The following is a 15739-nucleotide window of genomic DNA, read 5'->3' on the forward strand; positions in this document are numbered from 1 at the left end:
AACATTCCCTGACCTTTTAGCTTGCACCATACTGAGCGGCTCTTTCATGCCCTCCTCTGGCAAAACTTACACACTGCATGCATCTGCAGAAATACTGTCAGAACTGGAAAAAGGAAAGACTGAAGAGGAGCCGACAAACATATGTGGGCGAGTATTGGAAGGATTATACACCCATTTTCTGAATGTTGGACAGAACAGCCTTTTTGTTTTTCACCATGAAAAAAAGATATTTCTCTACAAACATGTTTACATCTATCTCAAAATGAGATAATGGCTGTAATGGAGAACTCAACCAGCGCAGTTCCTTATGAATGGGAATACTATGATGATTATCTTGATCCTGTGATTGTGGATGAGAGCAAGCTGAAATACAACAAATGTAAGTTTTTATTCTTAAAAGTTTTATTTTTTTGAAATCTCTGTGATATGAAGATAACAGCAGTTGTCCTCTTCCATTTCAGACTCAATTGTTATAATATTTTGGATCATTCTGGCTTCTTTTGTGGGATTCCTCTTTCTCAGTTTGAATTTAATGTCTGGCAGTGGAAACTTGCCAAGGTAATGAAGGTAGACAATAGTGTCTTCACTAGCTGAAAGACTGAAATGTACATATATGTAGACACGTACTTTTGATAAATTAGGCTAAAACAAAAACGTTCTTCTAACTTTTAATATCTCATTATTGCAGGAGTCGCAGATTCAAAAGCAAAGAAAGTCCCAGAGCATCAACTGCTTGACCTGAGGCAGCATTTGGATGACAGCACTTTTAATGGATCTGCTCAAAATTGAGGTGATTTAAACAAGTTTCTAAAACCCCAAATTTTCACTGAAAACAGCAAATAGTTCTGTCATGCAGGAAAATATGTATAAAATGAAGTGGAATTATATGTAGAAAAAAAGGAAACCGATTTCTTAGTAATTTTTTTATAACAGGTTTACAAAAGATCTTCACTTTTTTTTTTTTTTTACAAGAACCAAACAAAGCAGTAAAATTTAAGACTAGAAGCTTCTTATAATTCATTGAGTCTATTACAAAGAACATAATAGTCTTCACATGTTTTTATCTAACTCTTCATGGTGATGATATCATTGCAGATGGCTCTAATGGCTGACTGAGTCGCTGATGATTTGGATGCTTTCTGTCTCTTACACTTGGCTCTGGTCACCAAACTGACATGAGACAGGAACAGGTCGGCTGATCTGGCTCCACTCCATAACTCATGTATGTACAGCGACAACAGACACAGCCCGGCTTCTGGAAAAGAGGAAACAAGTGGCTTAAATAATTTACACAACTTATTTCAACTGAGTGTTTTTTCTGAATAATGTAATTTGTTGCTTTTCTGTGCCTACTCATGTTTATTTGTGATTGTAATTTATCCTGATCATTTAAAGTATCTTCTTTGACTCCATGCACATTGCAAATGTTGAATGTCTATAGCAACATAGTTTAAGTAATTTGATGTCAAGTTTCAAGGTAAAAAGGATCTGTAGGAGCACCACCTCACTCACTATTTTTTGGGAACTAGAACTACAATAAATGTTGAAAAAGTAACAATGTATATGACAAATTTCCTATTTAACTTGTTAAATGAAATAAATGTTTATTATGATTGTAAGTTTTATTTGGATAAGAGAAAAATCAGCTTGAATTTCAATACACAAGAAAATAACATACGTGTTTAAAATTGTTCTGTCCTACAATGTAAACACTCCTGCATCCTCATCAACAAATTATTTCTTGTTTTCTTATTATTTTATGGATTGGAAAAGTAAGATTTTAAGTTATGAACAGTATACACAATTTTGATATAGTAGTGTTTGGTATGCATACTGGCAGTCAAAGATAGAGTCAAGAGTGACTCTAAATATGGCATCAGGCTCTTACCACGTCTACAGTGATCATGTGAGGCCTCTGGCAGGCAGGCAGAGACAACTGCCTGGTGCAGCTCTGGAAGTTGGCCCTGTGTCTCCAGGAAACGCATCATAATGTTGGTAAAAAGCTGGAAGCTTTCCACTCTGGCTGAATTGTTGGAATGACACTGAGCTTCGAAGGCCTGATGGTAGATCCGAAGAAGGTCCGCTTTCAAGCCAGGATCCAGTAACACAACATCCACAATTTCCCTGCGCTTTACCACAGCCTTTTCCATCCAGAGCAGGAATTCTTTTGTTCTGTTTTCATCATATGAGTCCTCCACCAAGCACCTCAGGGACCACTTGGTGAGCAGGTGCGCAGTATCACCTGCCAAACGAATGGGATCCAGTTTTTCTCTTGGCGTAGCGGGCTGTGGTTCAGACGGGGGAAACACAGGCTCCCAGTGAACAAAGATACTGCTGAGGTAAGATTTACACTCTGAGAGAAGACTCTCTTCTTGCTTCTCCGTCTCAGCATCCTCTGCCAGATTCTCTTGCTGTGTGCGGGTCTTGGAAATGGAGCCTTTACCTCGGGTCTTATCCTTTCCTATCCCTGAGGAAGGAGCCAAACAGAACTATGTTTAGGCCATTAAAGATACAAGGAATGATTTACATACCATGAAACAGAACAAAGAGAAACCTTCTTTACTGTTTGTAAAAATAATTCAGCCTCAACTAATTTCCCTATGGAAACAGACCTAAAGTGGTTATTGACTGGATCCGTTAATGTTAAATTATAGGCTTGCAGGGTCAAACGTTTTAACAAAGGTTTGGCTTCATTGTAGGCCCTGAAAACCAGTGCTATATAAGTAGTACAGTATAGTTAAACTTTTACTTGTAACGTAATATTAATACAATTAAATGTGAACCAAAGCTTTCTGTTTGGCTTGGAACTGTTGCTTAAAAAAATATATTTCATATTAGTGTAGACAAAAAACCTTGGCCCACCATGACAAAATTTACAGCTTTTTTGTTATGATAAAGTTTGTTGAACTTAATGGCACTCACCCAGCAACTCCTTCACTTTGTGCTTTTCAGATACGGTTTGTATTTGGGTGAGGAGTGCTGTGTTGCGGGACAGGGAGGCCCAGCAGAGAAGCAGAGCGAGGGCTTCAGTACAAGAGAGAGCTTGTGGGTGCAGTGTTAGCCAGGCAGCCTGTTTGTTTACACTGAGAGCTGTCCCACGATGCTTCAGTATAGAGCAGAGAGTCTGCAGAAACAGGCTGAGCTGAGCGGCCTTCACACGCAACCTGACAGGAGAAGATCAAACAAACACTACCTTGACCAAAAGACAGTTTATATGCATTTTGTGCTTTTGGCTGACATGGCAACTCTTGTTAGCAGTTCATCTTATGATTATAAGTCAGAGGCTGAAGAGGGACATTTTCACTATGATGCCTACCACTGCTGAAGGTACGGTATCTGGTAATCATGGCCCTTTACCTGAGGTGTCTGCTGACACTTGATGCCACACTAAGGAATTCACTGATGAGTGGGAGTGGGAGACACTTCACTGAGCGCTGAGGTTTCTCCTCTGAAGATGAAGATGTCTTTTCTCCTTCCACCTGCTTCTCCTTCTGCCCCAAGTTAGTGAACCACAGCACATGGAGCAGATCTATGATGGCGCTAAGCAGCTGCTGGTCCAGACTCCTAAAGAGAAGTAGAAGTTCAGACGTAAGAGGAAAATATATGACTTACTAAAGAGATAACTGTGGTTATATTAATAATTTAAAAAAATAAGTAAAACACAGAGCTAAAGTTGGGACTCGACTTCACTCTCAGGCTTACCTTTTTTCAACCATTTGTATTATCCATGTAAGGAGCCCACAGCTCTTGGTCAGGTTATAAGCTGCTTTGGTCACACGGGCCACCTGGCACAGCACCCTGATTATCTGTGCCTAATGGAGTGAAACATTGCAATTTATCTTTTTATTTGTTCTTCCTTTGAAATTCTACTTGCTTAATCTTTGACTCAATCTTGGCTTAAGTGCTAATTTGTTGCACCATTTTGATTCCCACAGTAAGTACCTGGGAGTGCTCATCACACAGGGGGCTGCTGCTGAAGCCTAAAAGGGTCTGAAAGATGCCTTGTTGGTCACACAGTTCATAGCAGTATCCATCACTTATCCCTTCCTCCAGCACGCTCAGGATCCATTCACGTTCAGTTTTATGCTGTAGAATAAACACACAGTCAGTCCCACTCCCACAGCATCAGTCTTAGAAAAGCCTGAGCTGCACAAAACAAACAGATGAAGGTTAAATGTTGTTGATATGAGAAGAGGTTATTTAGACAGTCATTTATCTTTTCAAGGTCCAATTCATTAATCATGATAAACACCCCACAGTACAAGAAAACAACATTTTCAGCTGTTTATGTAACACTTTACCTCCAGGTCAAAGCCGTAGAAGAGCTTGAAGAACTCAGGGACTCTTCTGAAGTCCAAACTCTGATGGGACAGCAGGAACCTGTTTAACACCACATACATGTGGTCCTCTGGGAAACATACAATGAGAACAGGTCAACCATTTATAAGTCAGTGATGCAGAGGGCAATAATTAAACATTTACTCTGTCTGGAAAAATTTACAAATGTATTCAAATGTTTATCATAAGGTAGAGTTCCTTAAAAGTTTGGAAAAAAGTCTCCTTATGTAAACACTAAAGGTGAAATGTAGCCAGAAACGGACTTCATGAGTTTTCAGGGTTACACACCAGGTTTGAGCATCTGCTGAGCCACTTTGCTGATGTAAGTGGTCAGGACGAATGGAAGTCTTTGATTCTGCTGTCGAATTCCATTCTTCACTGTATCCATCAAGTACAGCAACTATTTAATAAAAACAAGCATATCAGCATTTGTTGAGGTGGTTTTCACACATGTAATGTTTAAACACTCACACATTAACCCTTCTGACTCTTTACCTGTCTCTTCTCTCTGAAGCGAGCGCCCTCCAGGTGTTGGTAGAAACAGCTCAGCACATGATACGCTGCCGCTCTCACTTTCGGGTCGTAGCTACTGAGAGCCATTACAGTTACTCCCAGGGCGTGGCTGGATACAAACTTGAGGCAGTCAATCACACACTCTGTGAAATAGAAAGGAAAACCACATAAATAAAGCACTGATAACTTACACTGATTTGGAGCATTAAATAAAATATGTTTACCTGGCTGCAGAATGGTGCTGAATAGAGGCAAGAGAAAACATGGATCATACAAATTCCCAAGGTCCTTTACTGCATTGTAGGAGTACAGAAGCTCCTTTTCATCCTTTGAGAGAGAAAGAGATTTCTAATGTTCATTCAAATAAAAAACAAACAAACCTTTTTTCCTCCTTTTTAGATATAGAACTGAGATTTCTGCAGCTACCCAATGACAATGACAGTCATATTAGTGATCCACAAAGCCGTAACTACATGTAAAACTAATTCCGATCTGCACTTAAACAAAAACTATCTCGAATGCCTGACATAACTGGAGATGTTTGAGAAGATATTTTCAGGGGGATTTGCGTGGACTGACCCTCTAAAATATGAAATCAAATACAAACCTGTAGGATGATTCTGCGTTGCTGGGGAAAGTGTGCAATAGTTTGCAGCATCCTGTCAGGTTTCAGCAGGGCCAACAGGTCGTCTGAGCTCGCCTGCTTCCACAGGGAAGCTCCCAGACTTTTCCTGGTCTTGTGGTGCTCCACAGCTGCTGGGCCCCACAGGAAGGATCTTTAGTGGGAAACACATACTCAGTGTTCAAGTGTTTGCCTATGAAAAATGTACTTGTTGCATATATGTTACAAATTTGCGTGTAACTTACTGAAATTTCAACAGACTGACATTGTTGTTTTCATATTCACGGAGGAGCAGTAATAGTTTCTGATCTGCAAACCAAAAGAAGGTGTCAGAGGAAAGAAGAAAAACAAACAAGCACACACAAACATACTTAAGTTTTCTGCTTTACCTGAAGTGCTCAGTGTAACTCCATATGCTCCCAAAAGCACAACAAAGTGGTTGATGTTACAGACAGTGGGGCATTTCATCACCAAACACAGAAGTAGGGACAATAACGCATCTGAAATGAAAACATAATAAGTGTGTTGTGATAAAATAAACCATAAGAGTGTGTCATTAATTATTCTATTCTACTCTATACGTACCTTTAGCCTGGCACCTGCTGGGCTCTTCATCAGAGTCTAACATGGTGGGCAGGAACAAGGAATGGCTGCTGGTCATCATGTGAAGGGTGGACAAAGGTATCAGATCCTTCTGGACTTCACTGCCACTGTACATCAGTTCCAACAAGGTGCTCAGTGTGTTCAGAAAGTGTTGATCTCTGTAGCGATATCTACAGTACAAGAACACGTGTAAGGTCATTGATTATCAAAATAATTCTGCTGTGATTCCTTTAAACAAAACTCTAGCAGGACAATATCTTACTTTAGTCCATTCTTGACAAAACTGTTCCATTCAGGTGCAGTCATGTCTTCAGCCGATGTCTGTGCAGAGAAGTTAAATTATGAAATACATGAAGTAAAAAGAAAACATGTTCAGTATGTGTGAGGGAAAAAAACTCACTATGAGTTGTTGCAGTCTCTCCAGGATGCTCTGCTCCTGCTCTGACAGTGAGGCAGTCTGATCTTTTGAGTGACTGTAAGCTGCAGTGAGACACTTGAAGGCAGCACTGGTGACAGACCTCTTCCAGGTTTCTTGTTCTTCTGGGTATTCAGACAGTTTCTCAGTGATAACATCTACTAGTTGCCATCTGGAAGAGGAAACAAGATTTAGCTTATAACTTGTGATACTGATAATTCACTTATAGTGTTAAGAGTTAATTAATACCTTTCAAAACTGTCCACTTTATGAAGGGCATGGGGCAGATTATCGATCAAGTCCCTGATGTCCTTGATGTTTGCTGAGAGTTTGATCAGACTGGAGAGTGTTTCAGTGAGCTGAGCTCCAGAGTCTTCTCCCAGGTCTCCCAGGACGCATTGGGACAAGTTGGCGAACAGTGCTTGCTTCAAGGCTTTTAAAACTTCTTTTTGTACTACAAAAACAAAGCAATTGAGCATATTTGAATTAATATACAACTGGCAAGAGACAAAAGAGTGACTTAAATCCTTCTGCCGAGTTTTAAATACAATAGGACTTTGTTTAATACAAACCATCTTTGGGGCTGGCAGGATCTTCTCTCCCCGCCACCTTTAGGTAGGTGTTGATTAGTGGAAGGAATGTTTCTGTTTGGTCTGAGATTCTTTCCATGTTTGCTGGATCCAGGCACCACATCTCAAAGCAGAGGCGGTGTGTAGAGCAGTTCTGCAGCAGCAGAGAGCTGATGGCGAGAGTATCTGGGAGAGGCCACTGAAGGCAGTGCAGCAACACGTCTGTGTGGATGAGTTTTGCACTGCCCGGCTCACTGGACAGAGTCTGCAGCAGGAAGGCCTCCAGTGGAGGGCTGGAGCAGGACAGCAGCAGGGTGCCTAGGCCATGGAGGTGTGCCTGCGTCATTAAGATGCTGTTGTCCTGGGAAGAGTTAGCTTTAGACTCTGTGAGGATCTGTACTGCTGCATGACCATAGACACTAAGCTGAGCTTTGGTTCCCTCACCGCTGGAGGTGATAAGGCTATCGTGAGGGAGAAGTAGCAACTTGGAGACCACCTCCCTCAGATTGCAGGAGTCCATAAAGCTGTGCAGAGACAGGAGAGCTTGGAAAGGTCTAGACTGTTTCTTTGCAGTCTGGGCGCCCTTCTCCATCAGCTCCTTAAGCACAGCTTTTTCCATAGCCGCCATGTAGTTACAAACCAGATCCAGGTGACCCAGATCATGGAGAATGGGGGTGCTAGTCTTCAGCAAAGCCAAAATGTCCTCATTAAGCTGAGCACACAGGTGCTTTAGTCTGACTGGGTTCAGAGTGTGAGGAGGCAGAGTAGCTAGCTCCAGAGCCAGAAACCACTGCTCCAAACATGGGTGCTTAAGGATGGAGCCCAGTGCAGACAGAAGGATCTAAACAGAGAGGGTGAATCGGTTATTATAAAAAATGTTGGAATTATACTTGAGAACATTTTGTTTATACTTGAGATTTTATTTTTCACAAAAGAACAAAAAAGGCAAAATAAAACTGAACTTTTACCAACCTGCTCTTTATTGGCTTCTACTGTAGGTGACTGGTTGATCTCCAGGAAGAGTTCTGATCCTTCTTGGGAATCGTCTCCTGCTGGTTCAGAGTTTGTGGTCTCCTGAAAGCCTTGTAGTTTGGTCACCAAGTCCTGCAGGATTCTCATTAAGGTTTTCAGAAGGGCAGATCCCATGTCTTTGGAGAACTGTGCAGAAGGAAATGATGTGTTATGTTTATCGTATGTTAACTTAGAAAATCTAGGTTGTAGTAGGCTTGTTTTGTGCTCTTACTGTGCAAAGGTTTTCCACAGTCGATTTTACGTAGAGTAAGATCTGCTTGATTGCTACTGGAAACTCAGCCATTAACATGGAAGCCAGACTTCCTTCCATTTTCTCCCTGAAGTTTTCTTCAAGCAAAGTGCTCAGTCCTTGGCTATAGGATGCTTTCATCAGCGCAGTGAATGATGTGGGGTCCGACAATCCTGTTGACTGGCATTCAAAGGACTTGAACTGCAAAAAAGGAGAACTATTATTATCTACATAAAGAAATATGTATTTCACACCTTACACAAAACCACCAAACACTGACCAGTTCCTCCCGACACTGCAATGGAAGCCATTTAGAGTAATACTGATGAAGATGCATGACTGAGGGATGAGGAGAAGTAGAGACTTCTGAGGTCACTAGCTCTTTATCGTACTGCAGCAGAGCCAGACAAAGGGGGAGTGGCTCTCTCTGACAGTGCAGCACATCTGAAAGCACCGCAGACAGGTACTCATATACCATCCCTGAGGAAAGAAAAGATGGATCAGGTAGTTTATAACATCCCAAAATAACATACAATCATTTTCTTCAATACTTAATAAGTAAGGAGAAACCACTTTTTAAGCATAAAGAACAGGCTTCGTTTACTCCAGGGTAAAGCTGCTCTTTCGAGGCAGAAGATTACAAAAATGTCAAGCTAGTAGAAATGTTTTAGGTGTGCATTAACTCTGTGACCATTTGTACCATTTTACAACCTATGTTTGCATTCACCAACAGGAAACAATAACAACCAATAAGTGTGTCCACTCTCAACATTTATGGCCTTCCATTTGTCTCAGTTGCTTTACCTTTGTCTGCTTGTAGTTTGTTTCGGGCTTCCAGAGCTGCAGGTACAACCACACTGAAGGGGAAGGTCTGGATAATGAGGTCTTCACTCAGAGCCGGCCCAAACTGCTCCATCTCACCTTCATTACCCTCCATAATGACGTCCAGCATGTCTAAGACATCTAGAATACAGTTTGATATTATAATAAGTTCCACAGACATGCTAGAGGCTGGAAGAAATGTACTTTGATCTTTAAATACTCACCATCAATATGTGAGACTGGGGTACTGGCAGCGTCGCCCTCCTGGCTGCTCAGGTTACTTTGCAGATAAGCTGCCTCCTGCACCAGACTGGCAACCTTATCAGTGTATGTGTGAGAGTTGCACACCAGTTTCACCAACACCTAGAGTAAAAGACCAGGAGTTTAAAATAGATTATTACTAATTGATAATGATTAAAATTTCAAATTTTATCTCACAGACAGTTTAACTGAAACAGATAGAAATGTGAGATTCTACAAAGATGCTGCGTGGATTGGCTTACCCTCTCCAAGAACTGGATGACAGTCTCTTGTTGGTTTGGTTCAACTCTGGCCAGCTGGTCGAGCCAGAGCTCAAGCTCGGTCCAGGTGTACTCAAACACCCCACTGTCCTTCAGCACCTGGATACCAGTTAGGAATACAAACCATTTTTATCCTAAAAGTTGCCTAGTCGGAAGTTACTGTAAATATACTATACTACTATACTATACTAAACCTGTATGTCTCCATGCAGGCTGAAGTAAATGCATGAAAGAATGAATGTTCCTTACCTTTAGAACCAGCAGCCGTGTCGAGTTTTTCAGGTGGCTGCTGCTGCTGCTGACAAACATCTTGAGAAGCAAGTAAAGTACCGACTTCTCTCCAGATGATGATTCAGTCTCTGCAACATCCTGGAAAAAAAGACACATACCAAACATCAGAAACAATGCTTATTGCAGAGTGATATAACCCAACAGTGTGACTTCTTCACCTGTATGCGGAACCAGGAGAACTTGCTTGCAGGCAGATCTAAGGCCAGCTGCAGTATCTGATACTGCAAAACTGGGGGAACTTCTTCCCTTATTCCTTTCTCTGACACAATCCCTGGAGAGGTAAAATATGAAAACATTTTAAAAGATTTGTTGAAAAACCACCTGCAACATGTAACATATTAAGTCAATGATTAAAAAACAAAAGCTTCACCTTTTAGGAGCTTGCTGAAGTCAAATTTGCACTGACTAACCAGATGTGGCACGACTTTTTGGTAGAGACATATGACCTGAAGAATCAGAGCCTTCAGCAGGATTACCTCAGCCGTCTCAGAAACTGCTCAACATAAAAACATAGTCAATCAAATGTCTTTACTGGTCATCTCCTATATTTGCAGAAGTTAGCTACCATAAATGTTAGCCGGAGCTTCGTTTTTATTTTCCGTCTGTTGAGCACTCCCTTCATTTTGGTTCTTTTTTTCTTCACCATCCATCTTCTCCTTCTTGCTAAGTGACTGCCACTTTGCAACTATGCTGGTCATATCAGGCAAAATCTGGAATGAAGTTTGAAAGGTACAAACATGAGTTTTTTAGAAGAAGCATCATTACTATTTATGGATATTAACACAGCTCAATCCTGCCCTTACCTTGCTGAGTGTCTCCCTGTACTGCTGCACCAATTCCTCCATCATGTCAGGAGTGTAAACATCTGAGCTGTGCCCCTCAGACTTATCCAGAAGGTACTCCATGTTCTTACTGGCTCTTTTTAGGATGAAATTCATCATGGACAGAGTTGTAAGCTGCACTGCTGTGTTTGAAAGCTGTCAGAAACAAGAGGAGATAATACATGACAAAGTACTGTAAATCTTCAGTGTTTTGTGGTACTGCAGCTACAGCACTGATGAATATATTTTAGGATATTCAGTCACTTACACTAAGGCCTTGTGTGAAGAAGGTCTTGTTACAGACTGGGGGGACAGATATCACCATGATCATGGAGTGCAGGCGAGGGAGAGGGATGACCTCACGAGCTTGAAAGACGGTGGAAATCTCTGGCTGGGCCGCGTAGATCTGACAAATGATTTCAAACAGGTGAATTGTTTTTAAAAACAGACAAGTTATCATTGAGCCGAAACTAAAATATGTAATATGCTAGAAAGCATTACCTTTTTCAGTAACTTGACATTATCCTGCCAAGCACTTTTGAGGCGGGGGGTGTATGAATACTGAGTCTCCTGAAAGTATCTGGCCAGCATGTCAGGGCTCACTTTCAGCACATTCACCACCAGCTCTGCCACTAAATCATCCTCTGTGGCCTGTTTAAGCCCAACCAAGAACTGAAGCAAGACAATGTTACCAGCCCTGAAACAAAGTAAAAACATATTATCAGCTTGTGGTTCTCTAGAGTAGTACAAGTTAAACTTGACACACTGGTGACTCACCTGCCAGCTGTGCCAAAGCTGGCATCATGAAAGCTGATGCCATGCTTACGGGAGCAACACACATCAAGGAGGAAACTGTGGACAAGTTCCCGGACGACGGATATCCCAGCAGGTTCTGAGCCCACTAGCATCTAAAAGACAATAAATACAATTTTAACTCCCAGTTTCAAAAGTAAATTTGGATAACAGAGCCTTTGTTTGAACCAACACAAGTCAAAACAATTAACTCACTTTGTTATCATCGATGGTTGCATCCACGATACCATTCCACTTGTACAGAGATGCGATGTTTGCCAATACAACTGGTGTAAAAAAACGCACTTTCTGTGTTTTACTTATGCCCTTGTTTAGGACAACCTGCAGCAACATAAAAAACAACAGATATAGATATTAAACCCATAATATTTAAATGAAAAGTGTTGTGAAAAGTGCTGAGGACTTACTCTCGTCTTCAGTGTGGACAGAATGAGATTGACAATGGACATCCTGTCTTCCTTCACACCTGTACTCAGGATCTCTGGCAGGAGTTCTAACATAACGAAATTAACATAGCATCAACATAGCAGAAATAAGAGAACATTGTAAATTATTATCCTTTTTTTAAATTTTTACCTTTGATTTCTAATAGCTGTCCAACTGTAGCATTATCTCCTGACACCAAGAAGGACAACAGAAACTGGATAAAAGCCATGCGGACATCAGGCTTTCCCTGGAGAGTTTACAGAGTGTGAGTGTACATCTCTAAAGGACGCAACTAAAACACATTATATGAAATGAAAAGGGGAAATGCTGCATCACACCTTCTTATCCTTTCTCTTTGCCAGTCCAGACAGAACTCTGTTGACGTGAATGTGACTTAACACCTCTCTGGCAGCCTCAGGACCCTGAGACACCAAGGCTGACAGGAGACTGAGGCACTGACGGACAAACCTGTGCACAAAGGACAACACAACATCAGAAGGCAATTGTGTGCTTGAAGTCACTGCACTGAAATCTTTAGTGTCAACACACACCTGTGGTTTTCTGAATGGAAAGATCCCTGCAGGAGTTTCATGTAGCTTGAAACTGTCTTTTTCACAATAGCATTGCCAACCATGCTGAAGTGGGACAGGTCACTGGCTGTCCTTAGAAGGATCATCTCCAGGCTCTCGAAAATCAGCATCATCTGGCCAGAAGCAACATTTGATCAGTACTCCTTGTCATTAAAAAAAAGTTAGGCAGCCAGTCAAACACAGAAATGTACTTCTGCTTACCTCACTCTCTATATGCTTTTCTCGATCTAACAATTTGAATATTTCTACACACTCCATGGAGATTTTAATATAACCTTCAACCACATCATACAGGTCAGGGCATGGCAGCTTCTTAGCGGTTGATATGAATGTCTCCAGTCCTACAGGTGATAAAAAAAGTAAGAATTAACTTACACGAGGAGAGCACTAATGGCACAAAATGAATAGATAAATGGACAATTCACGAATATGACTTAGTAGCACTTCTGTCAAATATCTGTAACAAAATGAACAGATATCGTTGCACTCACCCTTAATGGCTGTGGTGGGCTCCTTCAGCATGGCTTTAAACGCAGTTCCATTGAACTCCGGATGTTTTTCTTTTTTCACCGGAGTTTCTGACTCTGTTGAGTCTTCGCTTTGGCGCTTTTTACCCATTTTAATATTTGTTACAACCAGATATCCGTGACTTTATTAAATTCACTCTCCAGCCATGAGAGTTCTGTCACAGTACCCACGCTGTGGTGTAAACATACAGCTGTCCGACGAAATTGTTCACCGGCGGGAAACTTCCGCTTCTGGGCTTTAGTTCCGGATTCTTTAGCTTCTGCTTACTTTGAACTAAACCTGTTTCTGTGCTCTAGAATCTTGCTAAAGCAGCAATACTACTTAACTGCTCATAAAGTTTGTAATACTTTTTCAATAAACACCTCCTTGAATCATTGTAGACCTAAAGACCCATTTTAAATGTTTTCCTTTTGGTAATTTACATAAAGATGATACCAACAACACGAAGAAGAGCAGCATGGAGAGGTGAGTGCATTCAATTTACATTTGGTAACGTTTAAATTTAGCTTAATTTATGTAGTAAATCCTGGTAAACCTGTTTGTACATACTCTCAGAAACAAATATATTAGCTTGATTTAATCTCCAAAGCAAGATCCCCTCTGCAAGTTAGACATGAGTAAATAAGAAAAAAACATAGCCAGACAAAACTAAAGGACAAATGCAAATCCAGAGATAAAAGCAATTAACATACAAAGAGCATAGGCAAGCACAATAAAAACACATACAACATCAGTAAAAACAAGATACTTCACTAAACAAATAATGTTAAATTCAAAATCTGCCAGTTGGACATTCACATTTAAAGATCCCCTGTTTTTAATTCAGTGCATAAGATGCATCGTTGTCTTGCCGGACGTAGTCTTTCAAGTCCTGGATTAAGGGTATTGTATTGATTGCATTTTTCCATTCATTGCTTGTGAGGACTACCTTCTGTCTGTAGAAGTGAAACACAAGGTGCAGTGATAAACTGTATGTGATATGCTAAAGAATATCCACATGGTCAAGTACAGACATGGTTGATTGTAATTTTCCCATCGCCAGGACAGAAACATTTGATTCCAATATAACAAAACTATTTTTATCTTTTGCTCCACATGCTTTTTGAAAGTAAACTTTCTCTCCATAAACATTCCTTTTGGTCCATTTTAATCTCAGTCTTACTGAGAGTCTGGATGGCAGGAACAGGAAAACTGGAATTATGGGTTCTTGAGAAAAAAAATGCATTTTTGTTTTGAGGCTTACACAGAGATGTCTGAAGAATGTTCAAGTATGGTTTGTTATTCTAATATAGCTACAGCTGATGTGGAGCCAAATGCATACACAACTGTGTAATATGCATATAGATGTAATTGATTACAGTCTACAGTGAAATGTCAGAGATGTATTACAGATTTTAGCTGACGAATGTCTGTTTTCTAATTCTGAGATGTTTTTTGTAGTATAAAGTCTGGAAGCAGTAAGCTGTGAATACTGAAATCTTTGGTCGTATTCCCTCCTGCAGCTGCTTATGACAAATATTGCATATTTTTAGCAATATGTGAATTCATATAAGTCTTGCAAGACTTATGTTTCACACTTGATTGTAGTTTAACAGCCATTTCTTTCTCTTACTTACTTATGTCATGTATTAAGTTTGGTTATAATGATACATGGTCTTTATACATTCTGTTTGTGTTATATCAGAGAAAACACAGGCTTCATCCAACTTTAGAAACCCCTCACTCACATTTTGACATTGATCAACCTTGTAACAACAAACTCTGTTTCATTTGTGAAAGATTTGTGCTGATTTGATCTAAGCGCAGTTTTTTGCTTTATATACTTCAGTATCCTGCATGTCTTGTTTTAGTGCCTCTCCTTCACAGCATTATTTTTGGTGAACACACATTTTGCTGAGACCATGTACACATAGTTGTGGTTCAGCTTTGTAGCCTATTTGAAGAGTGTGTGGTTTACAACATAAGTGTAGCCTCTTCTCAGTTATTCCTTCAGCAAACATTTGCAGGCACTGCCTGACCAAATCTCAACGTTGATGTCAAAATTCTAAGGGGCTAATGCTGCTCTGTAAATCTGAAAAGATATAAAACCTATTTTTGTCAAGTTGACTTTATCTTTACATTGTAAACATTTTGGTCTGTTTCTGTACATAATCATATTTATGAAATAAGAAAATAATGTCGCTCAGATGCAGATTGGACTCAATGTTTAAATCTGATATCTTAATCAAGTTTGCTGCATTATGTCTGTTATGGCCTACAGAGAACACAAAGACTGCTTTTCCAGATGCCACACATCTGCTTTCAGAAACAACAATGAGATAATTAGGTGGAATGAATTTAAATAAAATCATAATATTTTCCACTGAAAATGAAATGGCAGCATAAAATCTGTGCAGTCTGTCCTTTTGACTAGTTTCTCTCTCTCTCTCTTTAGTTGTCATTCAGTTGTTTTGCCACCAGGGGTCACCATTGCTTGGTCTGACAAGTAATCAACACGCTTTGCTGCTCTGGGAGTCTGCTACTGTCTGGGAAGTTACTTTGGATTCAGGTATTCTGATTACAGATCACTGATGTGCATGCTTTAAAACACACCTGCTGAGGTGTAG

The 15739-nt window shown here is 40.4% G+C and overlaps 1 protein-coding gene across 1 annotated transcript; it reads right to left on the reverse strand.

Moving 5' to 3' along the window:
• Window positions 1-964: 964 nt before the first annotated feature.
• Window positions 965-13223, reverse strand: urb1 (URB1 ribosome biogenesis homolog). The gene is given in 40 exon segments (XM_069668421.1): window positions 965-1255; window positions 1889-2467; window positions 2923-3164; window positions 3358-3564; window positions 3703-3812; window positions 3943-4086; window positions 4302-4408; window positions 4627-4738; window positions 4834-4994; window positions 5076-5144; window positions 5228-5273; window positions 5459-5627; window positions 5719-5782; window positions 5863-5973; window positions 6059-6246; window positions 6339-6382; window positions 6456-6663; window positions 6741-6945; window positions 7064-7901; window positions 8033-8218; window positions 8304-8501; window positions 8596-8801; window positions 9126-9284; window positions 9368-9506; window positions 9647-9763; window positions 9914-10033; window positions 10114-10226; window positions 10326-10431; window positions 10534-10665; window positions 10759-10932; window positions 11045-11182; window positions 11278-11473; window positions 11554-11668; window positions 11781-11910; window positions 11997-12082; window positions 12166-12262; window positions 12354-12483; window positions 12567-12718; window positions 12807-12946; window positions 13097-13223. Coding segments are annotated over 40 exon segments (6756 nt in total). The 3' UTR covers window positions 965-1064.
• Window positions 13224-15739: the final 2516 nt, after the last annotated feature.

This window comes from Semicossyphus pulcher, unplaced genomic scaffold, assembly GCF_022749685.1.
Source record: "Semicossyphus pulcher isolate SPU_LCO1_2020_fin unplaced genomic scaffold, fSemPul1.0.p SCAF_19, whole genome shotgun sequence".
Classification (NCBI taxonomy): Eukaryota; Metazoa; Chordata; class Actinopteri; order Labriformes; family Labridae; genus Semicossyphus; species Semicossyphus pulcher.